Source organism: Talpa occidentalis, unplaced genomic scaffold (genome assembly GCF_014898055.3).
Source record: "Talpa occidentalis isolate TD23 unplaced genomic scaffold, MPIMG_talOcc4v2.1 talOcc4.17, whole genome shotgun sequence".
In the NCBI taxonomy this organism is placed as follows: domain Eukaryota; kingdom Metazoa; phylum Chordata; class Mammalia; order Eulipotyphla; family Talpidae; genus Talpa; species Talpa occidentalis.
The window spans coordinates 6,703,682-6,731,227 of record NW_023601754.1 but is presented as its reverse complement, the minus strand read 5'-3'; the positions used below and the strand labels follow the sequence as shown (position 1 = coordinate 6,731,227).

General features: G+C 54.0%; 4 protein-coding genes across 8 annotated transcripts in view; 2 read left to right on the top strand and 2 right to left on the bottom strand.

Annotated features, from left to right (window-relative positions):
* Positions 1-15,968, top strand: part of GFOD2 (glucose-fructose oxidoreductase domain containing 2) — a 35,611-nt gene extending 19,643 nt beyond the window's left edge. The window contains exons 2-3 of one of the 2 annotated variants that reach the window (XM_037515916.2): positions 4,378-4,723; positions 14,367-15,968. In XM_037515916.2, the coding sequence (XP_037371813.1) occupies positions 4,465-4,723; positions 14,367-15,265 (1,158 nt within the window). In that variant the 5' untranslated portion in view covers positions 4,378-4,464 and the 3' untranslated portion in view covers positions 15,266-15,968. Of the gene's footprint in view, positions 1-4,138; positions 4,724-14,366 lie in introns of those variants that run through there. The other variant, XM_037515915.2, reaches the window with a different exon arrangement.
* A 3,682-nt stretch (positions 15,969-19,650) lies between these two features.
* On the bottom strand, positions 19,651-21,555 carry CUNH16orf86 (chromosome unknown C16orf86 homolog). 2 transcript variants are annotated; one of them, XM_054696920.1, is made up of 5 exons: positions 21,312-21,555; positions 20,898-21,127; positions 20,305-20,522; positions 20,027-20,203; positions 19,651-19,666 (listed from the first exon to the last, which is right to left on the bottom strand). In XM_054696920.1, exons 1-5 carry the CDS (start codon positions 21,414-21,416, stop codon positions 19,659-19,661), a joined length of 738 nt encoding a protein of 245 aa, XP_054552895.1. In that variant the 5' UTR covers positions 21,417-21,555; the 3' UTR covers positions 19,651-19,658. The 2 variants fall into 2 exon arrangements, with proteins under 2 accessions (XP_054552895.1, XP_037371820.1); XM_037515923.1 differs by having other exon boundaries at positions 19,663-20,203.
* Positions 21,556-21,605: 50 nt separating this feature from the next.
* Positions 21,606-26,588, top strand: ENKD1 (enkurin domain containing 1). Of its 2 annotated transcripts, XM_037515917.2 has the most exons (8): positions 21,606-21,646; positions 21,884-21,983; positions 22,070-22,264; positions 22,855-23,027; positions 23,943-24,068; positions 24,171-24,334; positions 24,435-24,571; positions 24,645-26,588. In XM_037515917.2, the coding sequence occupies exons 2-8, from the start codon at positions 21,899-21,901 to the stop codon at positions 24,830-24,832; spliced, it is 1,068 nt and encodes a 355-aa protein (XP_037371814.1). In that variant the 5' UTR covers positions 21,606-21,646; positions 21,884-21,898; the 3' UTR covers positions 24,833-26,588. The 2 variants fall into 2 exon arrangements, with proteins under 2 accessions (XP_037371814.1, XP_037371816.1); XM_037515919.2 differs by lacking the exon at positions 21,606-21,646 and having other exon boundaries at positions 24,672-26,588.
* On the bottom strand, positions 25,219-27,067 carry PARD6A (par-6 family cell polarity regulator alpha). 2 transcript variants are annotated; one of them, XM_037515922.2, is made up of 3 exons: positions 26,921-27,067; positions 26,334-26,556; positions 25,219-26,095 (listed from the first exon to the last, which is right to left on the bottom strand). In XM_037515922.2, exons 1-3 carry the CDS (start codon positions 26,981-26,983, stop codon positions 25,344-25,346), a joined length of 1,038 nt encoding a protein of 345 aa, XP_037371819.1. In that variant the 5' UTR covers positions 26,984-27,067; the 3' UTR covers positions 25,219-25,343. The 2 variants fall into 2 exon arrangements, with proteins under 2 accessions (XP_037371819.1, XP_037371818.1); XM_037515921.2 differs by having other exon boundaries at positions 25,219-26,098; positions 26,921-27,061.
* Positions 27,068-27,546: the final 479 nt, after the last annotated feature.

The window sequence follows — 27,546 nt, the reverse complement described above, 5'->3', positions numbered from 1 at the left end:
TGTGTTCTTGTGGGCCAGGTTCTGATGGTTCTGATATAAATGCTTTACAAATATTAACTCATTTAATCCTCTATTCCCCCATGAAGTAAATACAATTATACCATTGTGCAGATTGAGGAAATAGAGGCACAGAATGACTAGCAAACTTCCCTGAGCTTACCTACTTGGCTGGTGGTGGAGCCAGGACTTGCGCCCAGGGCAGGTAGCTGAGATTCCATGCCTCTGACCTCAGTGCCTCCTTCCCCGTGACTTGTGGTCTTGTCGGGCACTTCCCGCCCTTCCTCCCTTCGTAACATGGGGATTGGCATGCCTCTGAGTTTGGCAGGGCTGGGTTTACAGAGATCTTTGGAAGCATGCAAAAGGTGTGTATAAGGATGTTAGGAACAAGGGGCCTCCCCCGTGGCGCAGGTGGTTGAGCGCAGTGCTGTGAAGCTGTCCACAGCCTCTGCAGCGCTGGCTCGATCCCGCCTGGCCGGCGAGAATCCCACATGGCGCAGCAGACCTCTCCTGTTGCACCCGCTGCTCCCCTCAGCAGTGTATTTTGGTCTTTCTGCCTGTTCTGTTCCCTACTCTGTCTCTGGTGAATCCTCTCACCCTCCCACAGATCTGGCCTATACCCCGGTTCTTGTGTACATGAATAAATCTTAAAAAAAAAAAAAAAGGATGTTAGGAGCAAGAAATAGGGACATTTTAAAGACTGGTCCCTGAAATAAATGTGGAAAACCAGCTCTGCCTGCTGGAGCAGGAAATCCCTAGTCATCAAGCCTGCTTCACTTCATGCCATCTGGCTGCCTCACACCAGCTGATGCCCCTCTGTGGTTGTTGATGAAACTGCTCTTTGAGCCAGTGTCAGCAAAACAGAGGTTATTAAAATTTCTTCTAATCCATCTTGTTGTTTTAAGCCACCACTACAAACATACGCCCAAGTAAAACTAGAGTGTGATAGAATGAGGTGCAAGAGGAAGTAGGTCCTGGGCATGGATTTAGAGAAGGGATAGGCATCCTTGCTTATGGTGGCTGTCTCACTCCCCTGACCTTTAGATCTGTCAGGAACTAATGACCCACAAGTCTTAAGCAGAATCTTAACTTCCCTGGTGCTACACATTGGACACTCTTAAGCTCCCAGAATAGCCACTGAAGCACGAGTAGCAATAAGTAATCAACTAGCTTTGTAGATGCATCACATGACCACAACAGCCAAAGGGAATTTGTAGGTGGCAGGAAAGCCTATAAGGGTAGAAAAATTATCACAAAGAGGAAAGAGAAGTGGCTGAGATGCTAGACATTCACCATCAAAAAAAAAAAAAAGATGGGGGCCTTCCCTGGTGCACAATGCTATGAGGCTGCCCACAGCCTCTGCAGCATGGGTTCAATCCTGGCCGGCCAGTGAGATATCCACATGGCACAGCAGACCTCTCCTGTCTCGCCCGCTGCTCCCCTCAGTGGTGTATTTTCGGTCTGCCTGCCTGTTCTGTTCCCTGCTCTGTCTCTGGTGAATCCTCTCACCTTCCCGCACATCTGGCCTGTACCCCAGTTCTTGTACGCATGAATAAATAAACCTTTAAAAAAAAAAAAAGATGGTTCAGATAAAACCCACTGGCAGAGTCTAGGGGACAAGGCAAGCTCTGCAGCCCAGGGAGTAGAGACAGGAGGAGGTAGGCCCCTGATGGAGCTGGAGGTACAGGTGGCCCAAGTCATATTTGTTTCAGTGGCTTCACAAAGGCACAGGTGTGCCTCAGGTAGTGCAAGTGGTACAGGATGCTGTACTGACCCTGCTGTAGACTTGTTTTTTGCACAGTGTACTTGTATGTATCTACTAGAGGCAATTTGAAATATGAAAATGAAATTAAGAAAACAATTCCAGGGCCTCCCTGGTGGCACAAGGGGTTGAGTCTCAGCACTATGAAGCTGGGGACTACACCTAAGGGGGTGAGGGGAAGCAAATATTGTTTAAAAATGAACAATGATGTAAAAAATAAAAAAAAATTGGGCCTCTCTGGTGGCGCAGTAGTTGAGCGCTGGGTTGCGAAGCTGCCCGCAGCCTCTGCAGCGCCGGTTCAATCCCCGGCCACCAGCAAGGGTCCCACATGGCGCGCGGACCTCTCTTGCTGCCCGCTGCTCCCCTCAGCAGTGTACTTCGGTCCTTCTGCCTGCTCTGCTCCCCGCTCTGGCTCTGGTGAATTCTCTCACCCTCCCGCACTTCTGACTGTACCCAGTGCTTGTATAAATAAAAAAAAAATTAATAAATTAAAAAAAATAATATTAAAGAAAGAAATATGCCATAGGGACTTAACCCTTGTTTGTTTATATCAGTTATCCTGTGGTAGAATTGGTTTTGTTATATGTCGTTTTACTTAAAAACACTGTGTTCTACAAACCTGATGATATCGAGGACTTACTGTACACCCGTGTTCACACAAGTCTTAGAGTAGCTGAAGTGTGGAAGCAACCCAAGTGTCCTTGCACAGATGAATAGATAAGAAAAATGTGTCTCTATGTACAGTGGAATATTCATGTTTAAAAGGAAGGAAATCTGATATATGCTACAACAGGAGGATGTGCTAAGTAAAAGAACCCAGTCACGAAAAGACAAATACTAACTGACTCCATTTGCATGAAGGTGGTACTTAGAGTAGTCGGATTCATAGAGACAGGAAGTAGACTGCGGGTTCCAAGCCCCTGCGGGGGTGGGGATAGAAGTGAGTTGTTGTTTAATGGGGACAGAGTGTGACTTGTGCAAGATGAAGAGTTTTGGAGGTCAGGTGTTGCTTAATGTCACTGAAAACAACACTGCAAAATGGCCAAGATAGTAAATCTCATGTGTATATTGCCACGCAACAAAAAAAAAGAGAAAAGAAAGTGGTAGTGACATGGTCTCATCTCCAGACTTGGCTAACAGTGGATCTAGGGTCTCTAATGACCTAATAGAGCCAGAGTGGGGACTGTTGACTCAGCTGAGGGGGTTCTATCTGGGGGATCGATGCCCTGAGCACACCTAAACCTCATCTTGGTCTCCAAGCAAGTTTTTACTGCTTTGTTGTCATTGGGATCAGAAGACTTGACAGTAAGTAAAGCATTCATTCTAGAAATTCTGGCAAAGTTCAAAAACCAAAAACCATCCATAATCCCATCATCCTAAGTAATCAACAAATTCAGATGTAATCCGGTTGTTCTACCATGTTTTAAAAGATTTATTTTTATTTATTTTGCATACAAGAACTGGGGTATAGGCCAAAGGTGCGGGGAGGGGGAGGGTGAAGGGACACTCACCAGAGACAGAGTGGGGAGCAGAACAGGCGGATCATGGTTCTACTTTTAGGTGTGGAATATTTCTGGATATTTTATAGATTCAGATATCCTTGTGTATTTGTATACAGATTGCTTTTTTTGCACTTTTTTGTGTTAACATGAAATTGATTCCATATTTCAGAAATTGTTTTGCTTCCCCCCTTTTCAGTAACTATGATGATCAAGTCTTTGACGGCCTTTGAACTTGTGGTTTTCAGTGGCTCCATAGTGTTATTTCTCTAACCCACTACTGTCAATGAAATCTAGATCATCTCCCAGTTTTTCATTATCATAGTCAATATTGCTATGAATATTCTTTTTTTTTAAGATTTTGTTTATTTTTGTGTAGAAGAACTGAAATGTAGGACATAGGTGTGAGTGGTGAGAGGATTCACCAGAGACAGAGTGGGGAGCAGAACAGGCAGATCCACTGAAATACACTGCTGAGGGGAGCAGCAGGGAGACAGGAGAGGTCTGCTGCGCCGTGTGTGGGTAGCTCCCTGGCCGAGGATCGAACTCAGGCCTTAGCGGAGATAGCACTGAGACTTAACTCCTAGGCCACAGGGAGGCCCACTATGAATATTCATATACAGAAACAAAAATCATATTAAAAATCCTTGCTGTCAGTTCAGTAGTTGGAAAACGTTGTTTTGATGTTTTTTTGTTTTGCGACTTTGTACTGTGCTTACTGCCACAAAGCTCTGAGTTATAATCTGTATGGCACCAAATAGTTCTCCTTCCTCTTTTACTGGTTTTTGTTTTTCCCCTTTTCTCTTTGTCATGTATTATTGTGAACTTTTGTACTTACGGCCCTGAGAGTTAGAGGTTGGAATAATCACACAGAAAGTTAAGTAATGCAACAGGAATTTGAGCCAGGCATTACCCAATTTTCATTTTTTCTTCCCTAAGTCAGTAGATGTTGCTGGGGTCCTTAGGTCTCTGTGAGAGAAGGTCCTGCAGCTTGTTGCTTTGGAGCAGTATTTCATTTTGCTTTTGTGACAGAAGGCGTTGGCTTCCAAATAAGCTTAGAAAGTAGCCTCCGTGGAATGTGCCTTCCACTAAAAGCCAGTGTGACGCTTGCTATTCCAGGAGTCATGTCTGACCAGGACTGTGGGGCGGCCGTGTGCATGCTGGAGGCTCTCGTGAGGAGATGAGCTGGTGATCAGAGAAGCCGGCATGAAGATGCTCCCAGGAGTCGGTGTGTTTGGGACGGGCAGCTCCGCCCGAGTTCTGGTCCCACTGCTGAGGGCAGAGGGCTTCACCGTGGAGGCGTTGTGGGGGAAGACTGAGGAGGAAGCAAAGCAGCTCGCTGAGGAGATGGACATCGCCTTCTACACCAGCCGGACCGATGACGTCTTGCTGCATCAAGACGTGGACCTGGTGTGCATCAACATCCCCCCTCCACTGACCCGGCAGATATCTGTGAAGGCTCTAGGTATGAACGGTCAGGCTGTAGCAACGACAGCACATGTCTCCCTCTGTGTAGAACATGAGCGTCACTGCTCTCCTGGCCCTTACTGTTCCTTCTTGGGCTTGGGTCTGCGGGAACAGTACCCTGGGACATCATTCACCCCTGGAGCAGTGTCGGGGAGTTCATGTTGGGGGGGCGGTCTGACGACTGTGGGAGCAAAGGCCTGGGTGGCTCCCGTAAGCAAATCCCTGAGCAGAATTGTTTTTTTGTTTGTTTTTTTTTTTTTTTTTTTTTTTTTTTTTTTTTTAATATTTTTTTTTTTATAGAGGCATGTTTATTTCTTTATTTATTTGTTTTGTTTGTTTGTTCTGTTTACACATGCACTGGGTACAGTCAGAAGCACGGGAGGGTGAGAGAATTCACCAGAGCCAGAGCGGGGAGCAGAGCAGGCAGAAGGACCGAAGTACACTGCTGAGGGGAGCAGCGGGCGGCAGGAGAGGTCTGCGCGCCATGTGGGACCCTCCTCAGGTGGCCAGGGAGCAGCCGGGGATCGAACCAGCGCCGCAGAGGCCGCAGGCAGCTTCGTAACCCAGTGCTCAACCGCTGTGCCACCGGGGAGGCCCTGTTTGTTTGTTTTTTTAAAGGAACTCTCCTGCACTGTTGGTGGGAGTGCTAACTGGTTTATTTATTTATTTATTTTAAGATTTCTTTCTTTATTTATACAAGCACTGGGTACAGTCAGAAGCACGGGAGGGTGAGAGGATTCACCAGAGCCAGAGCGGGGAGCAGAACAAGTAGACTGACGAAATACACTGGTGAGGGGAGCAGCAGGCAGCAGGAGAGGTCTGTGTGCCATGTGGGACCCTCACTGGTGGCTGGGGATCGAACCGGCGCTGCAGAGGCTGCGGGCAGCTTCGCAGCCCAGCGCTCAACTGCTGCACCACCAGAGGAGGCCCCAGAATTGTTTTTAAAAAGATTTATTCATACAAGAACTGGGGTACAGACCAGAGGTGCGGGGGGTGAGAGGATTTACCAGAGACAGAGTGAGGAGCAGAACAGGCGGATCTACTGAGATACACTGCTGAGGGGAGCAGCGGACAAGGCAGGAGAGGTCTGCTGCGCCATGTGGGTTGCTCCCTGGTCAGCCGAGGATTGAACTCATGCTGCAGAGGCTGCAGATTGCTTCCCAGTGCTGTGCTTAACCCCTTGTGCCACTAGGGAGGCACTCTCTGAGCAAAATTTAAGGAAATACTTTCAGAGCTGGCCTGCCACAGGGGATTATATTTCAAGAATGTAAAGCTTGCCTCTGTGAAGTCAGAGTTGGAAGACCTGGGAAGCTGGTTGTGATTGATGCATTTGTTCTTCCATTTCCGTGTCATGCAGCACCACGGAAAGGCGAGGAGGGTGTGTACCGAGGCTGCCGTTTCCCTGTTTTCTCAGTCCTTGACTATACGGAGCACACACCCTTCCTGCCAAACTTGCGATCTTTTATGCCAGTGGTCAGGAAGGCTCTCACGCCACTGGTTTTCCCTAGCAGGATTAGCGGGACAGCCTGCTCACGTCTCTGCTCCCTCGGGAAGCACTTGGCTCGGCTGCCGCCTGCCCCTGGCTAGGCGGGGTCTGCTGAGCTGTGCTGCAGTTCCTGTCGAGCTTCTCTTTGCTGTCAACTGTAGATAAATTCTTTTCTACATCTTATACAAATCAAAATCCAATTTAATAGGAAAATTAACCAGTAAACATTCACCTAGTAATTTTCTTTTTATGCCACGGTGTACAGGTACTGTCCTGATGTCTTTCTGGACATTCAAGGCAGTGCCAGCTCAGAGCCCTTTGAATTTCACAGTTGAGGAAGAGGTGAGGAGTAACACACAACCATGCCGTCAGAAATCTTGGTGTCCAGGAACCAGTACACCAGGAGGCTGACCTCGACCTCCTGCCACGGCCATGGTGGAGCCTCCAAGGCTCTGCTAGTTGTCCCTCTCTTGTTCTGGAGATAAGAGTTGTGAAGAATCAGTATACATTGAAGTGAGCAAGAACATGAATCTTTCTTTTTTTAAAAAAAGATTTATTTATTTATGCACAAGAACTGGGATGTAGGCCAGAGGTGTTGGGGGGTGAGAGGAGTCACCAGACACATAGCAGGGAGCAGAACAGGCAGACTGACAAATACACTGGTGAGGGGAGCAGCGGGCAAGACAGGAGAGGTCTGCTGCGCCATGTGGGATCCTCGCTGGCTGGCAGGTATCGAACCTGCGCTGCAGAGACTGCGGACAGCTTCACACTGCAGCGCTCAATCACCTGCACCACCAGGGAGGCCCAGTCTTCTTAAATTTTAGGGTCACCACAGAGACCTTTTCCAGCTCGTGCAGGAAGAAAAAGGAAACCCCATGGTTCTTTGGCCACAAGCCTGTAGTTTTTGGGTTCCTGGTATGGAGAAACACTGGACTTTGGGCCATTTAAAATAAACAGGAAGCACAGGGATGACCAGAGCCTTCTGGGTCTTGTGTCCCAGCTCTTAGTGAAGAAGTGCCATCTGCCCTCTTTCCGCATCTCTGCTCTCATGAGGAGGAGGGTGTGAATGAGGCTTCTTGTCTTTTGTTGCAAGTACATAACCTCAGGGCCACCTCGGTGGACCTGGGAAAGCCCATGTCAGCGGGACCTGCCCTCAGGCACTGCCCACTCAGGGCCAAAAGGAGTTGCTGAGACTGTGGTGACCCTGAAGCTCACTCTGTGTGCTTTTACTTTATTATTATTATTTTTTTTTTAAAAAGATTTATCTATTTATATAAGCACTGGGTACAGTCAGAAGTGCGGGAGGGTGAGAGAATTCACCAGAGCCAGAGTAGGGAACAGAACAGGCAGACTGACGAAGTACACTGATGAGGGGAGCAGCGGGTGGCAGGGGAGGTTTGCGCACCATGTGGGACCCTCGCCCAGCAGCCGGGGATTGAACCGGTGTTGCAGAGGCCACAGGCAGCCTCGCAACCCATCTCGCTCAACCGCTGTGCCACTGGGAAGGCCCTTTCACTTTATTTATTTATTTTTTTTTTGAGAGTCCTGACATGACTTCAACATATATGGAAGAAGCCAGGAAAATGCCTCCAATTTTCCCAAAAAAATTGGTGTGCGGGTGGGAACTGCCGTAGGCAGAGCAACCAACTGACCTTGACGTCAGACCATACTCCTGGCTCCTATTTCTGTCCCCCTCAACCTCTGTGGGCTCGCTCCTGTGAAAGAGAAGTATTAGTTCCTGCCTACTCGCCTTCTTGGATGATACACAACAACCTTCCAGCACCAGCACATGACAGAGGAAAGCATAAGAGCAGATTTGATTAAATGAATTTCATTCAAAAAATAAGATTCTCCTCTGGATATTTATTAGGTAAATGTTCAGTGAGCTGAATGTAACTTCAGAATGGGACTAAGCTTTCTAAGTCGTCTTAGAAAACATTCTGCAGGTTGGTGGACCTTGTTTAAATTAATGTCTTGAAAGCAGGCCCCTGGCAGCGTCTGGGTCTTATACTTGGAGTAGATGGACAGAAGGATAGCAGGCACAGGGACTGAGAGCTGCAAAAACGTGACATATTAAAAGTCCTCAGCGTCGGTATCCTTAGGCTCACTGCCAGTGCACTTAACTGTATTCCCACATAGGAATTTATGTTTGCTTGAGAGTATGTTTTTCTCTTTTTCTACCACAAAGGTCTTTTCTTTTTTCTGTTGTTGGGGCTGTGTCTCTTGTTTTTCATTGAAGATAGAAGCTTTAGATCCACATTGTAGAGTTGGAAAAAAAGACATTAACTATTTAGCTGTTGACATATTCTTAGTTTTATTTTTTAAAGATTTGTTTTATTATTTTTTTAAGTTTATGCATTCAAGAACTTGGGTATAGGGCACAGGTGTAGGGGGGTGAGAGGATTCACCCGAGACAGAGTGGGGAGCAGAACAGGCAGACTGACTGAAATACACTGCTGAGGGGAGCAGCAGGGAGACAGAAGGGGTCTGCTGCCCCATGTGGGTAGCTCCCTGGCCAGAGCTCAAACTCATGTTGCAGTGGCTGGGGATAGCGTGATAGTGCTGAGACTTAACCCCTGAGCCACCAGGGAGGCCCTGTACTCTTAATTTTAAATCAGCGTTTTCAGATCTTGAAGCGGTGAGAAGTTGATCACAGTCTTCTAAAGCCTCTGTTTAGTCAGGGATCCTTACAGGGATCCTTCTCACACTGCGCCCTGCTAAACACTATAAAAGCTAAGACTCAGATACAGACAAACAACAATGTGAGGCGCAAGGACACATATGACAGACTGTTCTAAAACGGTTCGCCCCACTCAGGACTGCCGTATTCTGGCACGCAGTTGTGGAGGTCAGGCCGCAGGCACTGTGCAGAGAGCGTCTAGCCCAGCAGTTCTCACAGTGTGGTCCTAGGACTGGCAACACGGCCTCACCTGGGCACTGTGATAAACCCAATTTCTCAGCCCCTGTCCCCGACCTTCTGAATCCCCACAGGGAAAGCACAGCAGTTTGTGCTTGCACAAGCCTTCCCCGTGGCCCTGATGCACGCTAAAGATCGTGAACCCCTGACGTGGTCAAGGTCGTCATTTTCACTTCCAGGAACTGAGATCCAGGAATGCTGAGGTTATGTTGCACTAAGTCTCAGTGCTGTAGACATTTCCTCAGCTTGTCAGATCATTATATTTTTACCTCACTTCTAAGGCCATAAAGAGTGTTTCTTACTCTCATTAGTTTTTTCTAAAATTCACTCTTGGACTTGTCCTCTAGAAAACACTTTTTATGTCATAACTCTTTCTGTGGCATCTTGTTTTCTTTTGTTTAACCATTTTTCTCATCTTTTTTCCACCTTAGATTTCATCCTTAAAGCTTGCCTATGAATTCTTTTAAGTCGAGAGAAGGGTCCTAATATGTTTTCTTTCTCGCTTCAGAATGATTCAGAAAAATGTGTTTTAATATGTAAAGTGTCCCAACATCTTTGGCATAGTTGAATGTTTTCATAAATTTGTTACTAAAAAGTGGGTTTCTGGGCCTCCCCGCTGGCGCAGCGGTTGAGCGCTGGGTTGCGAAGCTGCCGGCGACCTCTGCGGCGCCGGTTCGATCCCCGGCTGCTCCCCGGCCACCAGAGGAGGGTCCCACATGGCGCGCAGACCTCTCCTGCCGCCCGCTGCTCCCCTCAGCAGTGTACTTTGGTTCTTCTGCCTGCTCTGCTCCCCGCTCTGGCTCTGGTGAATTCTCTCGCCCTCCCGCGCTTCTGACTGTACCCAGTGCATGTATAAACAAAGAAACAAACAAACAAATAAATAAATAAATAAAAAAACATGCCTCTATTAAAAAAAAAATATATATATTAAAAAAAAAAAATAAAAATAAAAGGTGGGTTTCTATGCCCAGTTCTTAGCATTGTGTGCTTCATTAGAAAAACATTAAGTTTGCCAAGCTTTTCCCATGGGCTCTTGCGATAACATTCCGCAAGCGGCCTGACCCAGATAACTAAGTCCCCAAAACTCCAGGCCCTTGGGACGCCTTCCCCAACCCCCAGGCCTTATCAGGTCCTGCTCCCTGCTCTCATATTACCGCTTAGATCATCTTCATTGCTCTTGTCACAGTGCCTGTCTACATTGATTTGATGATAATTTGATGAATGACTGTGTCTCCCACTAAGCTAGTTGTCTGAAGGTGCAGACCTCGCCCACTGTTGTGTCCCCAGTGCTTAGCACAGGGCCTGGCACACTGGTTGAATGAAGTCATTTGCAAATGTGCTCAGATGCTGGGGTGACCCAGGGGGCTAACATGGACCTGCACCCGGGAAAGTAGTGGATCGTTTTCTAGCAGCCGCACCTTTTTGTTGTTTAAAAAAATAAAATCCCCAGATCTTATAAAACACAGAAGAGGCACTCTTCTTGGGCTGCCTGTCTCCCCTGCTGTTTGAAATCACTTACGTAGTGCCACCCCTCTAGGTCGGGGAAGTGCGGGTCATGGCCCCAGAGCTGTGGACCTGCGGTGTGCTTCCAGGGACAGAGGTGTCAGGGCAGCTTCTCTGGGCCTCTGCGGCCCACGGGCACTTCACTCCAGGCTGATCTGGGAGTCTGAGCTGGAGAGAGGCACACAACTTGAAACTCTTTCGCCCTCCAGAAAATCTGAGCTGTGAAACACTCAACTTCCATGCTTTCGCCATTCCCTGGAGATAGAAAGCCATTTTCAGCTTCTCTTAATCTTTCCTTGGACTTCCTAACAGGGAAGCTAGATAAACTTATCTAGCCACCCAGGCCTTCCTAAAGGTGTGAGGACCTTGCGCAGCTGGCCCCAGGCGCCTGTTTAACAGGCTGGCCTTTAGTTCCCACACTGATAATACTATGATCCTAAATGCGAAAGCTGAATGTTCTAGCTCAAGAAAGGAGTTCTCTCCCCCTTCCTTGACCTCTTGGGGCATGAAACAGATTCTTTAGCCTAGTTTTATCACCATCAGACACCCAGCATCCACAAAAGTCCTTTTTTTCCCCACACTGCAGTGCCCCACACTGCAGTGCCCACTCCAGGCCGTGCTGTGAGCAGTCACTGAAGGAAGCATCCAGGTGCTGCAGCTCTGAGATGGGGTGTTTGTATCTGAGGACCTGATTTCCTTCTTCCTTCCTTGGGCAGAGATCTGGGGTCTACAGCCAGGCAGCCAGATCCTTACCCAGCATGGGGTTCGCCGTCACTAACCTTGAAATCCCACTTGTGTGGGGAAGTATCAGAGACCCTTCAAAAGGACATAGTGCCAGCGGTTAGGGGTTACTCCCTCACAGGTGCCCTGCTAGACACCTCCCCTCTCCTTAGGGGCCCCCTGCTCTGCCCACGTGGCTCCCTACCCTGGGCATGTGACGCTTGACTATTTTCCTGTTGTCCTGCCAGCACCTGTGGGAAACCTTTATATTATTTAGAAAAGCACAGGAGATTTAAGAGTTTTGTCAAGTAATGAGATAGAATTATGTCATAGGCACAGACCAACATTTCTTCCTCCATACTACGGAGGTTCATCTTTCTGGGGGTTCAGGCCTCAGAACTCCCCATATGTGCAAATGACATGCTCTGTGGGGTTCTTAAGGGTCAAGGAGTCGGACTAGAAGCAGAAAGTGAGAGGGGAGCTTAGAGAATTGACTAAAGACACTAGATTATCCCCTGTGATCTTTCTCAGGGTGAGAACTTCCAAAGGGTAGGCTGGACCTAACTCGCAGAGAAGCCTGACAAATAGCACATATGATAGGAAAATCATCCATGTTCATGTTGATATTAAAACTGTATTTTTCTTCTCCCACCCCCTAAAACGCCTTTGTTTTTCCTTAAATCAAATTAAGATACCAAACATCAAAATTATTGACCTGGAAAATGTAGCTTCTTTGTGAGTCTTGCAGTCTAAGCCACAATGGACCCTTTTTTTCTGTTTGTTTCTGGCATCTGCTGTGTCTCCCCTACAGTTGTGGTAATAACCTTGTCCTTGACAGGGCAGAGCTGGGCATGGTGCTTGGCATGCGCTGCCTCATCTGACTTAGCGTTTCTTCTGCCCTGCTAGGTAGACGTGATTCTCATTTTACAGTGTACTGAAGCCCAGGGATGCTTAGAAATGTCCCGGGTTATTCAGCAATGAAATGAAAGAACCAGCATTTGAACCCAGATGTCAGGCCCCAAAGCTTGAGCCCAGTCCCAATGAAGGGCCCTTCCTGAGCAGTCGACGCCCTCGAGCACATTCCTCGTGTCTGACAGCAGTCATTTCTGTAAAGTTTTCTGTTGTTCCCTGTAAGCTGTGAAAGGTGACTGTGGTGACTCTGGCTCAAGGAAGTGGAAGAACGGAGTTGCCACTGACTGAGATGGGGAAGATTTAGGAGAGAAATATCTAGAGCTCCGTCCCCGTACCTATCCCTCCACCTCGAATGTCCATTTTCTGCCACGGCCACCACTTGTCCCTTTCCTGCCTCAGTACCTCTACACATGCCCTTCCCCCTCTACGGATCCCTTCCCCCTCTGCACATCTGCTCCCTTTAAATAGCCCCATTGTCACTCCCCTGTAGTCTTCCCCGATCCTTCCCTCTGCAGGGGACACTTGCCCTATGCTCCCACTAGACCTTAAGCATGTCCTCTCAAGAACCCTCGGATTTGGGGAATTGGGGCAGTGGCATTTGAGCCTCCCACCATGGGCAATGTCTGTAGAATTGAGCAATGGACTAGGGCCTCCCCTGGTGGCGCAGCGGTTGAGCGCTGGGCTGCGAGGCTGCCCGCAGCCTCTGCAGCGCCGGTTCGATCCCCGGCCACTGGTGAGGGTCCCACATGGTGTGACAGACCTCTCCTGCCGCCCGCTGCTCCCCTCAGCAGTGTATTTTGTCAGTCTGGCTGTTCTGTTCCCCGCTCTGGCTCTGGTGAATTCTGTCACCCTCCCACGCTTCTGACTGTACCCAGTGCTTGTATAAATACATAAATAAATCTTTAAAAAGAAAAAAAAAGAATTGAGCAATGGACTAACTGAGAGTCTTGACCCTTCCCCACCTTGCCATCACTGTGAATCTGTGTGTCTAGTTCTTTCTGCTTCTGGGGCTTTGTAAGTTTTCTATTGAAGGTACAGGACTTCCTTCTGCTTGAACTGACCCCAAGTTGGCAGGAGCCCCCCAGGTGGTGTTGTCTTGTGGCTGCTCATACGCTCATGAACTTTCACCAGAAAACGTAGAGTGTTAATCCTTCGGTTTCCTGTGTGAAAGCTGCTTGGTCGTCTAGGTCTCTCTTCGGGACTTTGTCCAGCTCTATTTTGCCCGCGCATACGTGTCAGCTTCAGCGCACTCAGAGTAGGCATGAGGGCAGAGAGGATGTTTTCACTCCTTGGAGCAGAGCATTTTCTGCCCTTTTGACTACACTAAGTTGTGAGCCAATGTTTTCAGAGAGCAATCTGCAGGGAATCTTGGAGCCCTTTCTGCAGTTACAATGAGACTTCAACGCCCACCCCCTAGCATATAGCTTAGAGTCTGTTGCCTCAATAATAATAAATGCACAAAAGTGCAGAGGCCTAGCCAGAAGCAGGCCCATTTCTCCAAAGAAACAGAACCAATACGATGTATTTAGAGGGGAGTTGGTTCATGTGATTATAGGAGCTAACAAATCTGAAATCTGCAGGACAGGCCAACAGAGGAAATTCTGCCAGCAAGAGTTTGGAGGCAGAATTGAGTTGAGCCTGGTGGAGGAATCGCCTCCTCTTCCGGGAGGCCTTTATCATAAGGCCTTCGGCTGGTAGGCGACACATGCCCACGTTGTTGAGGGTAATCTGCTCTAACATCTGCTGCCCTCCACGTTAATCACATCTAGAAGTACCATCCCAGTCATGTCCAGGCTGGAGTTGGATGGTCACCACAGCCTGGCCACAGTGACGCATAGTGTAACCGCTTCGCACCACTCCTCCCGACTCCCCGCTTCTGGCCTGCGCCTTCTGCCTCCACTAAAGAGCTCGCTCTCTCCCCTTATTGTTTCTTAAGAACTTTCCTAGTCATTGACCGGGTGCCATTTTCATCCCTGGCTGAGTCCCCTTTCCTCTTGTCAGAGGAGACTTTCCTGAATCCATCTGTCTTCAACAAGTGAGGTGTTTTTCTCCCCAACGTAAACCCCTGGCACTTTGAGATTTCCTGTTATGTCTCATTCTCAGGAATTGGGAAGAATGTGGTTTGTGAGAAGGCGGCGTCGTCAGTGGATGCCTTCCGGATGGTGACGGCCTCGCGCTACTACCCGCAGCTGATGAGCCTGGTGGGGAACGTGCTGCGCTTCCTGCCGGCCTTCGTGCGCATGAAGCAGCTGATCGCCGAGCAGTACGTGGGGGCCGTGATGATCTGCGACGCCCGTGTCTACTCCGGCAGCCTGCTCAGTCCCAGCTACGGCTGGATCTGCGATGAGCTCATGGGCGGCGGGGGTCTGCACACCATGGGCACCTACATTGTGGACCTGCTGACCCACCTGACTGGCCGGAGAGCAGAGAAGGTGCACGGGCTGCTCAAGACCTTCGTGAGGCAGAATGCGGCCATCCGGGGCATCCGGCACGTCACCAGCGATGACTTCTGTTTCTTCCAGATGCTCATGGGCGGGGGGGTGTGCAGCACAGTAACACTCAACTTCAACATGCCGGGCGCCTTTGTGCACGAGGTCATGGTGGTGGGCTCCGCGGGACGCCTGGTAGCCAGGGGAGCTGACCTCTATGGGCAAAAGAACTCCGCCACGCAAGAGGAGCTGCTGCTGAGGGACTCGCTGGCCATGGACACAGGGTTGCCCGAGCAGGGGCTGCAGGACGTGCCGCTGCTCTACCTGAAGGGCATGGTCTACATGGTGCAGGCCCTGCGCCAGTCCTTCCAGGGGCAGGGGGACCGCCGCACGTGGGACCACACCCCTGTCTCCATGGCCGCCTCGTTCGAGGACGGGCTGTACATGCAGAGCGTGGTGGATGCCATCAAAAGGTCGAGCCGATCTGGGGAGTGGGAGACTGTGGAGGTGCTGACAGAGGAGCCCGATGCCAACCAGAACCTGTGTGAGGCGCTCCAGCGGAATAACCAGTGAGCCGGCTCGTGGGCTCCTGCCGTGGGGCCAAGGGGCCCAGGAGCTGGATGGGAGGTCTTGCCTCTTGCGCAGTGTCTTTGATTTAACGAGTCCACTTGGGCCAGAGTCTGGGTGAGGCCACAGCCGGCCCGGCCCTGGGAAAATGCCCTCTTCAGCAGCTTGTTTCACCTGTGGGACCATTCACGCAGACGGCCGTGACGCGCCTGTGGTGGCTGAAAGGACTCGCACGATGTGCACAGGCTGAGCGGGGTCTCTGCATGTTAACACTGGTGAGCGTGGCAACAAAAGCTTGACTTGAGGGATTCTTCCAGCCTGATTTATGGTCCTACCCGGATGAGAAAGCACAGCAAGGACCAGCTTGGCCGATTCTTCAGGCCTGAGGAGAAATGACAAGAAGTCTTGTTTCTAGGCCCTTCCTGGGCTGGGGCATCTCAGGAATGGGGAGGGCAGCAAGTCAGCCCTCAGAGATATACACTACCCTCCCACCCACGAGCTAGGCCCTTCCTGCCTCCAGGCTCCCCTTCCCTGGCTGGGCGGAAGGTGCACTTCCTTTGATGAGCTCTCAGGCTGTTGACCTAGGCCAGAGGGCACCTGATTTGGCAGAGAGGAGGTAAGGGAGTGCTCTGGAACATCTGATAAATGTTAATAAATAAAACAGAAATTATGGCACCATGACCTGTGGTCGCTGGTTGTTTGGTGAGGTTTTTGGTTTTTTTTTAAAGATGTATTTATTCATGCATACAAGAACTGGGGTACAGGCCAGAGGTGTGGGGGTGAGAGGACCCACCAGAGACAGAGCGGGGAGTAGAACAGGCAGCCTGACTGAAATACACTGCTGAGGGGAGCAGCGGGCGAGTCAGGAGAGGTCTGCTGCGCCATGTGGGTAGCTCCCTGGCCTGGGATCGAACTCTTGCTGCAGTGGCTGCAGACAGCTTCATAAGCTGCATCCCAACCCCTTGTGCCACCAGGGAGGCCCTGGTGAGTTTTTTTTAATAACAAAAAGCTTGTCTGTTTAGATTGTTTCTGTTTCTTGGCGCCCCTGCCCTGCCCAACCTGGATCTCACTGTCTAGTGAGCCGCACAGGCTGCTGCCACTGCTCCTCCTCATCTCCCCACTTCTTTCCTGTGGCCAAATCCCAGGAGTCTTCCAGAGAAAAGTCTTTACTCAGAGAACAGGGCCCAAGACTTTCTGATGGGGACCTGTTGGGCCCACTGCGTCAGAGGAAGAGAGCTTGGTACTTCGCTGGGCTGAAGTTGGGAGGACGGTGGGATCAAGGGATTAGGGTGAGGGGATTGGGGTGAGGGGGTGTCTGTTCTCGAACCATGGAGTTGTGTCCACCAGATCCCCCTGGAAGGGAGGTTCGGGGCGGTGGCGGGGGGGTTCCAGGGCAGCTGGACAGGATGAAGAGGAAGTTGGCCAGGCCGGACAGCCAGTCACCAGCCATGCTTTTATTAACTCTTTTCTGTGTTTGTCCCCATGTCAGCAGTGGCTGGTGGGGAAGCACGCATGCGCCTCTTTTGTTCCCTCTGCCAGGTCAACTAGAGCAAACTCTTCCCTTCTCTAGCAGCCCCGCGTTGCCCTGCCCTGGGCTCCTTGCCAGCATGAGAAAGGCTCGGGGAGGCTCTTCCTCTTGGCACCCCTTCTTCAGGAGTCACCAGGCCTCTTTTCCTGTGTTGTCCTGATTTCAAACATTGTCCTTGTGAGATAAAATAATAGTGGCTTGTGTTGGGGTGTGCTTCTTGCATGCTGGGCTCCCAGGATAGATAGTTACTTCACTTAATATCCAAACCACTCTGAGCTATAACTATAAATATTCCCATTATTCAGATCAGAAAACTAAGGCAGAGAGGGGCAAAGTTACTGGCCTCATGTAAGTTATAACTGACAGCACCAGCAGCCAAGACAGGGCCCTCTGACTACAGTACCTGACCCTGAAATACTCTTTCCCCAGCAGTTGTGGACCCCCAGTGTCTGAGTGCCCAGATCACACCCCTCTGCTCAGGTTCCTTCCCAGGTGACGGCCTTCTCTCCGCAGCCGAATCTCAGCCTTGCCTGAATTGGGACTTGGATGGCAGAGAGCCCCACCTGGCAGGACGCTGGAGAGCTGAACAGGAGAGGCCACCCCTTCCTTCTAGGGAGATCAGCTCCGCTCCAGGTCAGTCCTTTTGTGTGTTTCTAGGATGTTGAGATCACTCCTAAATTTAGGAATTGACCAAGCAAACCCCTCCATCCACTGTGCATCTTGTGGGTCAGTTCTTTGTCAGGAATGAGGGGTTTTCCTTGAGGTGGCCCAGATGCCTGTGGCCACAGAAGTTGCAGGATTTCTGGGGCCCAGGGGTTGAGAGCAGATTTGGTTCCAGACTTGTCCTGCAGCGCCCCCTCCTGGAGGGAAGCGGTAGCATCTCCCAGAACTTGTTTCCCAAATCTCAGGATCTTCCTTGTGTCAAAGTAGCTGTTCCAGCCCAGACACAGAGCAGTTCGCTTTTTCTGTTGCAGCTACCAGGAAAAAAAAGCTTCCAGAACAGATGTTCCTTATTTTCCAGCCCCCACACTGCCACCAAATCTAGCCTCATAGCCAGTGGCAGCAGCCTCCTCACAGCCCCGTACACCGCTGCCCAAGCTGCCCCTCCAAAATGTCAGGTCAAGACCCCTCCCTGTCTTACACCCCTCCTCCCTGCCACTCGGCCAGCCTGGTCTCCCGGTGGCCTTGGTAGTCATAGAATTCCCTGAAGCCTGTTACGTGACATGCTTGTCTAAGCAGGGGGGGTGACAGAGAGGAACAAGTCGCCACTACTGCTCTAAGGGGGAAATGTTGAGCCAGCCAGCCTCAAGGAACAAGTCAAAGAAGAGCCGAGAACTGAGGCTGTGGGGGAGAGGAGGTGGGGTGACTGCCACTTGCCTCTGGGAGGAAGAATGAGGGGGGAGCCCTCCAGCTGACGGCTGAAGCAGAGAGTTCGGTGGCCTTCTAGGCAGAGGGTATGCCAGGGATGAAGCTACTGAAGAAGATGCCAGTCCCACGTAGGAAGGCGGCGCGGTTGACAACAGGGCATGGCCATCAGGAGGCCAGGTTGGCAGTGAGGAGGGGTGTAAGGCAGGGAGGAGTCTCAGCCTGACATTTCAGAGAGGTTGCTTGCACAGCAGCATGAAGGGCAGAACGGGGAAGGGACAAAGAACAGGATGGATCTGGGGTGACAGCCAGGATACACCTGCCAGGTGGAGGATAAATGACATGACGGGGCACTCGATTTAGTCTGAAGGTGGTGATAACCCACCATGACCCTCTGGGGATGTTAGCTGCAGGGCAACACTGGTGGCTCTGCCGGAAGCAGGGTACCCCAGTCTTCAAGGGAAGGTGTGTTCTGGCGGGGGTGGGGAGGAATAAAGGTCTTTTAGCAGAGAGTGGAGGTCAGGAAAGGCGCAGCTGGTCAGGGAACTATAGGGAGCCACTGAAAAGTTTTAAGGCAGCTGGGGCAAGTGGAGCAGGGTGCCAGAGGGGGAGCAGCACAGGCTGGAGTTCAGGGGTGTGTGTAGCAGGATCACTGGGTGGGTTGGTGGGGCAAGAGACCACAGGCCAGGAAACTCAAACTCTACAGGTGGGCCAGACAAAGGTGCAAACTGTGGGGTCTGTGTCAGTCTGAGAGGGTAGATTCCCCAGCCTGATTAGCTTGTGGGGGTCAACAAATAGAACAGAGCAGGGTCTGGGGTGACACCAATGGTTGTAGCTTGAATGATTGTGTAGATGAAATATAGGAGGAAAAGACATGGGGGGGGAGAAATAAATCATTTAACTTGGAATTACTATATTTGAGGTGTCTGGGGGACATGCAGGGGGCCAGAGGCAGAGGGTAAGAGGGGTTCCAAAATGGTCACCACTGGCTCCCTCTTCTCAAAGACCCCTGAGGGCAAGAACCAGCAGTCATGGGGTGGCTGGGCCCTAGGGCTTCAGGGAGTGGTTCTCCTCCCCCAATGCCCCCGGCCTGCCAGGCGCTCTATGGGGACACAGTCTAGCCCAGCGGTGGCTTGGCAGCAAGTGGAGAGCACCCCAGAGCTGCCCTCCTCGGGGCAGGCAAAGGGACTCTGCCACCTCGGAGGGGATCACAGTGTTGGTCCCCTCAAGGCCAGACCAGATGCAACCCTATTTCCTGGGAGACAGGGAGGAAGGCCAAGTACCTGCTTCCCACAACCTGCCCCAGGTTCCTCCTCCTCGCCTCCTCCATCCCCCACTGTTAGCCTGTGTGATCCTCAGTTTCAAGTGGGGAGCCTCAGAAGCACAGAACCAGACCCTAGCCTTGCAGATCTGTGTTTTTTGTCAAGCTCCTGGGTGAGCCAACTGACGAGTCGGGCCTCAGCCCCGGCTCTGGGGAATTTGATGTCTTTCCCAGTCTCTCCCTCTTCAGGCTTCTTACTTGGGGAATCACAAAGAAAAAAACATTTATTTTCAACTAGTCCAAGATTCCAAGTAGCGGCCCAATTGCCCCCTCCACCCGAGGGCCTAGGCCCACAGCCCGCCGCTGTGGCTCAGAACTGGGGGGAGGGGAGCCAGTCACTTGTATTGAGGAGAAAGTGGGGGTACGAGAGGGGCAGCACAGACGCTCAGCATCTTGTCGATGTCCACCTGGGTTGACTTATCCACCTCAGCCTTGAGGCAGCCGCTGACCCCCAGGTTGGGCAAACCCCCAGGCTCCTCTCCAGCCTCCTGTCCCTGGGTGGGGGCCAGGAATGTAGTGGTGCAGGGCACAGTGAGGCCTGACCCCAGCTCACCTGCGATGGGCAGCAAGACCTGTAGTTGCTCCACAGCCGCCTCCTCAGGGGCCAGGGCCAACTCCGACTCAGGCTCCACGTCCACCTCGGCCTCCCTGTCCCCCTCCCCTGCCTGGTTCAGCTCAGGATTGCAGTAGTTGATGTACTGGTACAGGGGGCGCAGCCGCTGGGCCTTTCCTGCAAGGACCCAGGGTAGGGCAGGGGCTGGAGTACCAGGCTGCGTCATGTCGGGGCCAAGCAGGCAGGGGAAAAAGGGAAGGCCAGGGGCTGCCACTCACGCTCCAGACCCAAGGTTTCCGAGGGTGCTGATGCTGTGCTGGCCACAGCTGGAAGCACTGGGGCTCCCAGACTCTTGCGCTTCTTGGATTTTTTGTGCTGTTTAGCTGATGGTGAGGGCTCACTTTGGCTACCTTCTGGCTCCTCCCTCTGCAGCGGTAGCCCCGGTGGCAGCTCAGCTTCAGTCCTAAGATGGGCTTGGTGGCTAGGCCCTGGGAGGCTGGGGGACCAGAGCCGGGGACAGGAGGCCTGAGGAGCCAGCCTCCAGTCTTGGCTCTTGTGCCCTGAGCCCAGGAAATCGCCCTGCCTACCCACCACCCTAGGCCCAAGATTCCTATCCCTTTCCTGGTCAGTGAGGCCCAAGGCCAGACAGAAGCCAAGAGCTCATGGAGCTCAATCCTCCACAAGGTCTTGAGACCCCCTCCCTCTCGTGTTTCTACCACCAGGGCTCTTGAGGGACAGAAAGGTAAGATGCGATGGTAGTGGCAGAGGACAGGGATTCACCACCCTGCCAGAGTACATGACTTAGGGACCCTAGTCAGGTGTGGGTTTCCACCCCAGACCTGCAACTCCTTCCCTCTGAAAGCCCCCTCACTTGACTGGCTTCCTCTTGGGACCATGACTGGGCCTCACAATGGAGGTCATAGGCCTGGGGCCTCTCTCCTCCAACGCCTCCACCTCTGGCTTGAGCCTCTCTTCCTCCAACTGGAGTCTGCCCTCTTGGAGCGCTGGCTCTGAGACGGGTCCTGTGGGGCACTTATCTTCACCCTGGGTCCAGCAGGCTTCATGGGCTGGCACCAGGCACCGGTCTCCTGTCACAGGACACTAGAGGTGACAAGCGTAACTGGTCTTTATGACCAGGCAGAGGATTAAGGGATCAGTCATTAGACACTTGACATTAGACACCAAATGGGATAAAAGGCACCAGCCCACGCCCCTCCCTTCGGTGTAGGCTGTCCTGCCAGTTAGGAGGTTGAGTCGCACAGCTTGGGCCCCAGCGGTCAGTCACCTCTGAGCTCTGAACACGGCCGCCCATTGCCTCTGCAAGCTGTGGTGGTGCTGGGGGCGGCCCCTCCTGGGCTCCTGGTTTCCCCTCAGGCTCTGCTGAGGCCATGACTGCACAAGGTCAGCGCGTCCTCCGGCTGCTTGAGGAAGGGGCCCGGAGGCAAAGGCCTGGGTGGGTAGCAAGGGAAACTGACTGGCGCGGCCCCACGCTCAGCGGGAACTACAAGCCCCAGAAGACTTTGCGCCAAGGGCATTGGCCCCTGACCTCAGGTACGGAAACCACTGTTGCCTGGCAACAGGAACCCGTCGGTTGTAGCTGCAGGCGGCCAAACTGCTCGTGTGAGCCCCCTGCCTGGGTTTTGCGGGGGAGGAGCCGCGAGCCGGGCCGCGGACTCTCCGGGGTCTCGGGATCCGAGAGCGCTGGCGGCGGGCGGGGGCCGGGGGGCGGGGCGGAAGCCCGGGAATGGCGGGCCTGGCCAGGGTCAGGGTCCCCGTTCCGGGAGGAGGCGCGGGGCGGAGGAAGGGGGCTGGGGGTGGGAGAGGCGCACCCCGGCAGGCCTCGCTGCTCCGTTGCAGGACGGCGGCCGCGGCATGTGCGAGGGGCCGTCCCGCCTCTCGGGGCCCATTCCCCCAGACCCTTCGCTCTGCCCTGACTACTACCGGCGACCGGCCTCGGGTGAGTTGGGGCGGGGTAGGGAGAGGAGCCGGGCTGGGGCCAGCGCCACCTCTGAGGCCCGCACTCCCGCCCCGTCAACCCCACAGCCCAAGGGCGTCTGGAGGGAAATGCGCTGAAGATGGACCTGCTGACCTGGGACCCGAACCTGGACACCACCCCTCCTCGCGGCCCTCGCAGCGGTCCTGAAGCCCGAAAGAACCTGGAGCGTGGCCAGCACGGCGTGGGGGGAGTGCTCCTGCAACTCGGGGGCATCACTCTGCGCTCTGGGGCCTCTCCCAAGAGTAAGTTCTGGGCGGATGCCCGGTTAAAAGGCTGAGATCAAACGCTGCTGCGCCTCCTGCCCCAACCTGGGCTCACGCTTTGCCTCTCTACCTCTCACTTTCCCCAACTAGAAAAGGCAGGGAACGCACTAACTTCCGGCAGGAGAGGACTGAAAGAGGTCCTGGCGGGAAGCCCTAGCTTAGCTTCAGGAACACACATGTATCCTGGAACAACCTTTGAGTGCCTGTTGTGTGTCAGGCCCTGTAGGCCGAGGAAAACAAGGTTGAAGACACACATCTGCCGTCATCAGGTGGGAGACAAGCGAAGAATGATTATGACATACAAGATAATTAATGGTGTACCTCGCAAGGAAAACGTAGAAAACAATCTGGGACGGAAGGAAATAGTTACTGTGTGAGGCAGGGAACAAGGTAATGAGGTGGAATAGCTGTATAGGTCCTAATTGATAGCCAAGGCAAATGGCTCAAGGCCATGCAGAAAGAGGGAGCTCTTCTGGTGGGAAGTGGGGTGTGGCCCAGTGTGTCAACCCATTGGAGCTGGATTGCATGGGTCATTTGTAGGGCAGAGCCTGGCAGCATCTTTTCCCCAGGGAAGGACCCTAAAGACCATGAGAAAGAGAATCTGAGGCGCATCAGGGAGATCCAGAGGCGCTTCCGGGAGCAGGAGCGCAGCCGGGAGCAGGGCCCGCCCAGGCCCCTGAAGGCTCTGTGGCGATCGCCCAAGTACGACAAAGTGGAGTCCCGGGTCAAGGCCCAGCTGCAGGTACCTGCCTCGGGCAGCCAGAGGGACTGTGCATCTTCTTGACCACTAGGCCCCGATCCGGGTTATAGGAAATCACAGGGAACCGAGGCAATAGGAAACGGCTGTCTGCTGGAGGGTGGAGCTGGGGTGTGGGCGGTTTCTCAGAAGTGGTAACACCTGGGTGATCTTGGCTGGTAAACAGTAATTAGGCAAGGGGAGAATGGAAGAGAACATTCTATAGAAATGGAACCTCGCACGTAGATGCCCCGAGAGCAGAGGGAGTGTGAGCAGTAGGGATGGTGTGCACGGCCCACGGGAGAGGATACGAGCACGAGGGTAGGCTCAGAAGTCAGCTAGACCCACACCGTAAAGAACCCCATCACCACTTCTGGAGGGCAGGGGCTGGACCATTGGGGCGGGGTTCTGACCTGGGTGGGTATTAGCACCCTATCTCTATCCGTGGACCTCAGAAGGAGGAGCAGGATTGCAGAGAAACAACAAAATCATGCAGATGTGTTGAGGCTGAAGCATTTGTGGGTCCTGAGGGCTGGAGTGTGTTCAGGAAACACATGGATGGTCGGGGTTTGAGGAGAGAGTCCAGTAGTAATTCAGTGTCAGGCTGAGGATGAGATGACCAGGAAGGGAGCCTGGATTTGAGAACCCGGTTGGGCCAGACCCAGGACGCTTGGCTAAGAAGAGAAGAAAGAGAATGGTAGCTGGGTTCAGGCCTGAGGTAGGAGGGGAGGCTGGTGGTTGTTCTTAAACACGTGAGAGGCACAGTTTAAAAACTGATAGGCTTTCCTTCAAGAGGGAGGAGGCACACAGGACTGGGGAAAATGAAAGCCCCTGAGAGGTGGGGGGGACAGAAGCAGGGTCTTGTGGCTTGAGATCCTGACCCCAGCCTGACCGGTCCTTCTGCTCTGCCCTGCCCACCAGGAACCCAGCCCTGCCTCTGGGGCAGAGCCTGGCCACTTCCTGCGGGCCCACTCTCGCTGCGGCCCTGGGCTCCCTCCGCCCCGCGTCCCCAGCCCCCAGCTAACCCCATCAGGTCCCAATGCTAAGGTGAGCAGATGTGTAAGAGCTGGGTGGTGGGGCAGGGATCCTGGGGGGCTCAAGGACACGATGCAGGGTCTTCTGCCTCATCGTGACCGCTGTGTCCTACAGGGACCAGGCCTAGGAGTGGACTTCATTAGCCACAATGCCCGCACTGCCAAGAGGGCCCCCCGGCGGCATTCCCGCTCACTGCAGGTCTTGGCACAGGTGCTGGAGCAACAACGGCAAGCCCAGGAGCACTACAATGCCACGCAAAAGGGCCATGTGCCCCTTTAGTAGGTCCCACTGCCCAGCACCCAGGGTGAGGGGCCCCTGTGGAGGGTGGGAGCCAACACCTATGCCAGGGTCACCAACCCTGAGCCTGTGCCTCCACAGCTTGTTGGAACGCAGGGATCTGTGGCGGCGGGAGGCTGAGGCCCGCCAGCAAAGCCAGCCGGACCCTACCATGCCCCCTGGCCATGTCTGCATGCCCGAAAACCAGCGGCTGGAGACCCTGAGCAGTCTGCTCCAGAGTGAGTCCTTGGGCACGGGGCGGGGGGCAGGGCTGGAGGGGCAACCCCCTGGGGACCATGCACCCCTGCCTAGCACTCACTGTTCCTGGGTCCCCTGTAGGCCAACACCAGCTGCTGCGTGAGCTGGTGCTGTTGCCTGCTGGAGCAGACTCACTGAGGGCCCAAGGCCACCGTGCGGAGCTGGACCGGAAGCTGGTGCAGGTAGAGGAAGCTATCAAGATCTTTTCCCGCCCCAAGGTTTTCGTGAAGATGGATACCTGAGCCCCTTTAGGGGGGTGATTACAGGGGAGTCCATGTTGAGGATGACCATATGGCCACAAAAGGCAGGGTCAGGACATGCGGCCTGGAGTCTGAGGCTAGCAGCCGTGGGATGGGCGGCGTCCCCAGAGCACTCTTTTCAGCTCTTGACTGCAGAAGGGCCCTCCCACCCTCTTAACCCGTTTGTCAAAATTAAACCTTTTGTACACAGTGAGGTTTGTTTCCATAAGAGCTTTCTTACCCTAGAAATCCCAAGCCCAGCGACCCTCCTGCGGCTTGACTGCAGGAAGGTCTGCCTACTGTCCTTACCACTCCTGCCTCATGTCCAGGGCAGAAGACAAGGCTGTGGGATCAAGGCGGAGGCTGGGACACAGAGGGATCATGACTGCATTTGTAGAAAATCTTTAATGTTCCCCAGACTGAAAGGGTCCTGTAGCGAGCTGGAAAGCCCCCCCTGGGCAAGTCCCTGCCATGTCCCAGCAGCCTGGAGTGGCAAGGGCTGCCTTCGTGCCTGTCAGAGGCTGAAGCCACTACCATCCCCTCGCATGCTGCTCCCCCAACCAGGGCTGGCCTGCTCCTGATCATCCAGGGACGGCAGAGAGCTGCGGGCATCAGGAAGTAGGCGGCCCGGATGCAGGTCCCAGCAGGAAGGCCCTTGAGACAGCCCATTGGAACAGGGAGGCTGGCGGTTCTCAATGACCAGATCGCGGCTGTCGTCATCACTATCAGGCTCAACAGGCCCAGGCCCAGCAGAGCGAGACCCCGTCAGACGCCCAGATGCCCCACGCACCACATTATTGCGCTGGTTGGCTGGCTTGACAGTGACAATAAGGTTGTGGCTGTTGGCGACCATCATATCTGTCACTTGGTCCAAGGTCTTTCCAGCCACCTCTATGCCGTTGACCTCGAGGATTTCATCACTGACAGCCAGCAGCCCCGTACTCTCAGCCAGGCCCCCTCGTACCAGGCGGGAGATGAAGATGCCTGGCACGCGCTCTAGGCCCTGGGGAGCCACACGAACGCTCATCCCATCTCGGATATAGAAGCCCAGAGGGCGGTCAGAACCATGCTTGTGCAGGCGCACCCGTCGGTGGGTCTCAGGCAGTAGGTCCACATCTATGACTGAAGAAACCTGGCGGAAATCTTGGGGCAGGCTGATTAGCAGGGGTGGCCGGGTGCGCAGGGGTGCCACTGGCCGAAGTAGGAGCCCTTTCTTGCGCCGCTGCAGAGAGTTGGAAGCAAAAGCCAGGCTGCTGGAGTCAGCTGCTGCTGCAGGAGAGGGAGGTGCTGAGATCAGAGACCCTGCTCTCCCACTCGGGCCCTTTTCCACCTGGCCCAGGCCTGGGGGAGGGGGCACTGTAGCTATTTCCTACCACTTGGAGGTCAGGCCAAGGGCAGGGGCTGCAGAGAATGAAGCCTGGGTGCCCTGGGCATGGACTAACCCTGGTAGACCTGCTGTCATCCTACCCCACGGAGGCTGCCCGTTTTACCCTATCCTCCTCACCCCGCTTCTGCACCAGCAGGCGTAGCGGTGGGGGCCCACTGGCCAGGGCCCGGTGCAGGCTGTCGTCGTTGGTGAGGGGCAGTAGGTCGCCGTGAGCATCCGTGTAGCCGAGCAGCACGTCCAGACCTGGGATCTGGTGCACCGCACGCAGCAACCGGGAGAACTCTTGGAAGCCGTTCACCGAAGCGCGGGGCAGCGCGAAGCGTCGGAACTCGGCATCAAACTGGGTGCAGAGGGTGGAGGAAGAGGAGGGGTCAGGACGGAGCCCGCGCCCCTTTCTCGCCGCTGGCCCGAGGGTGGCAGGGGTGGGAAATGTAGTGCGGCTGCAACAGCTGCAGCCCTGCGCCTGGACCTCGGCCCCAGCGCAAGGGACGCTGTCCAAGGTCTCCCCGCCCTCGGGTACCCGGACCGAGTGGAAGGAGCTTGGCAGTGGAGGGAGGATGATGAATGGGGGAAAGAACGGAGAAGCCCGGGCATGGGACGAGGAGGATGGAGGAGAGAAGGTGGTGGGGCCGAGGGGCCAGCGAGGGGAGAAGTCGGGAATTGGAGGCGCCTAGGGCCGGAGCCGGGGCCGGCGGGGCCCTTACTTTGCTCTTCACCTCGACGATGCTGTCGGGGCTGCGCGCCGGAGCCCTCTGCGGCCTGGCCATGGCGGGGCCGGCGGGCCGGGGACGCTGCCCCAGGCGGCCCGCCGAGGCGCAGGTGCACAACCCGGCCGGCCGGCCCGCGCCGCCCCGCCCCTGGCGGAGCCTTCGCCCCGCCCCGCCCTCCGGACCGTGACGTCAAGGGGACTGCGACGGAGCGGTGAGCGGAGTCTACGTTTCCTAGGAAACGGGGGTGTGGGCGGGGGCGTCTCCGGGCGCTCACGTCATCACGCTACGGCCCGCGCGTCCCCGGAGGCCGGGAGCGGGGCTCGACCAATCGAGCGCGAGTGGGAGCGCTGGCGCGCGCGGGCAGCTGCCGGGGCGCTGCTCTTCCCACGGCCTGGCGGGGCCGCGCGCGGTGCGGGCGAGGACACCGGGTCGGAGCACGCGCCTCCCGCGCCCGCGGGGGCACAGGCCTGGAGGGGGCGTGGCGCTGCCTCCCCGCCCTTCACCACGGGACCAGCCTCGGCCGCAGCCTCAAGTTGCAGATCCCGTCCTCAGCCCTGAAGCCCGCGCTCGGCCCTACTCTGCCCGGTGCCGCCGGACTCAAACGCCCGGCCGAGTTGAAA

What these genes read in the sequence shown, in the direction of transcription:
- CUNH16orf86 (XM_037515923.1), bottom strand. Translation starts at nt 21,416, where the DNA reads ATGGCCTCAGCAGAGCCTGAGGGGAAACCAGGAGCCCAGGAGGGGCCG. An exon ending in GCCGTGTTCAGAGCTCAGAG is followed by an intron (nt 21,128 to 21,311) that starts GTGACTGACCGC and finishes TGTCACCTCTAG; the next exon opens with TGTCCTGTGACAGGAGACCG. An exon ending in GGAAACCTTGGGTCTGGAGC is followed by an intron (nt 20,204 to 20,304) that starts GTGAGTGGCAGC and finishes GGGTCCTTGCAG; the next exon opens with GAAAGGCCCAGCGGCTGCGC.
- ENKD1 (XM_037515917.2), top strand. Translation starts at nt 21,899, where the DNA reads ATGTGCGAGGGGCCGTCCCGCCTCTCGGGGCCCATTCCCCCAGACCCT. An exon ending in CTCTGGGGCCTCTCCCAAGA is followed by an intron (nt 22,265 to 22,854) that starts GTAAGTTCTGGG and finishes TCTTTTCCCCAG; the next exon opens with GGAAGGACCCTAAAGACCAT. An exon ending in CATCAGGTCCCAATGCTAAG is followed by an intron (nt 24,069 to 24,170) that starts GTGAGCAGATGT and finishes TGTGTCCTACAG; the next exon opens with GGACCAGGCCTAGGAGTGGA.
- PARD6A (XM_037515921.2), bottom strand. Translation starts at nt 26,983, where the DNA reads ATGGCCAGGCCGCAGAGGGCTCCGGCGCGCAGCCCCGACAGCATCGTC. An exon ending in TCGTCGAGGTGAAGAGCAAA is followed by an intron (nt 26,557 to 26,920) that starts GTAAGGGCCCCG and finishes CTCTGCACCCAG; the next exon opens with TTTGATGCCGAGTTCCGACG. An exon ending in CCTGCTGGTGCAGAAGCGGG is followed by an intron (nt 26,099 to 26,333) that starts GTGAGGAGGATA and finishes CCTCTCCTGCAG; the next exon opens with CAGCAGCTGACTCCAGCAGC.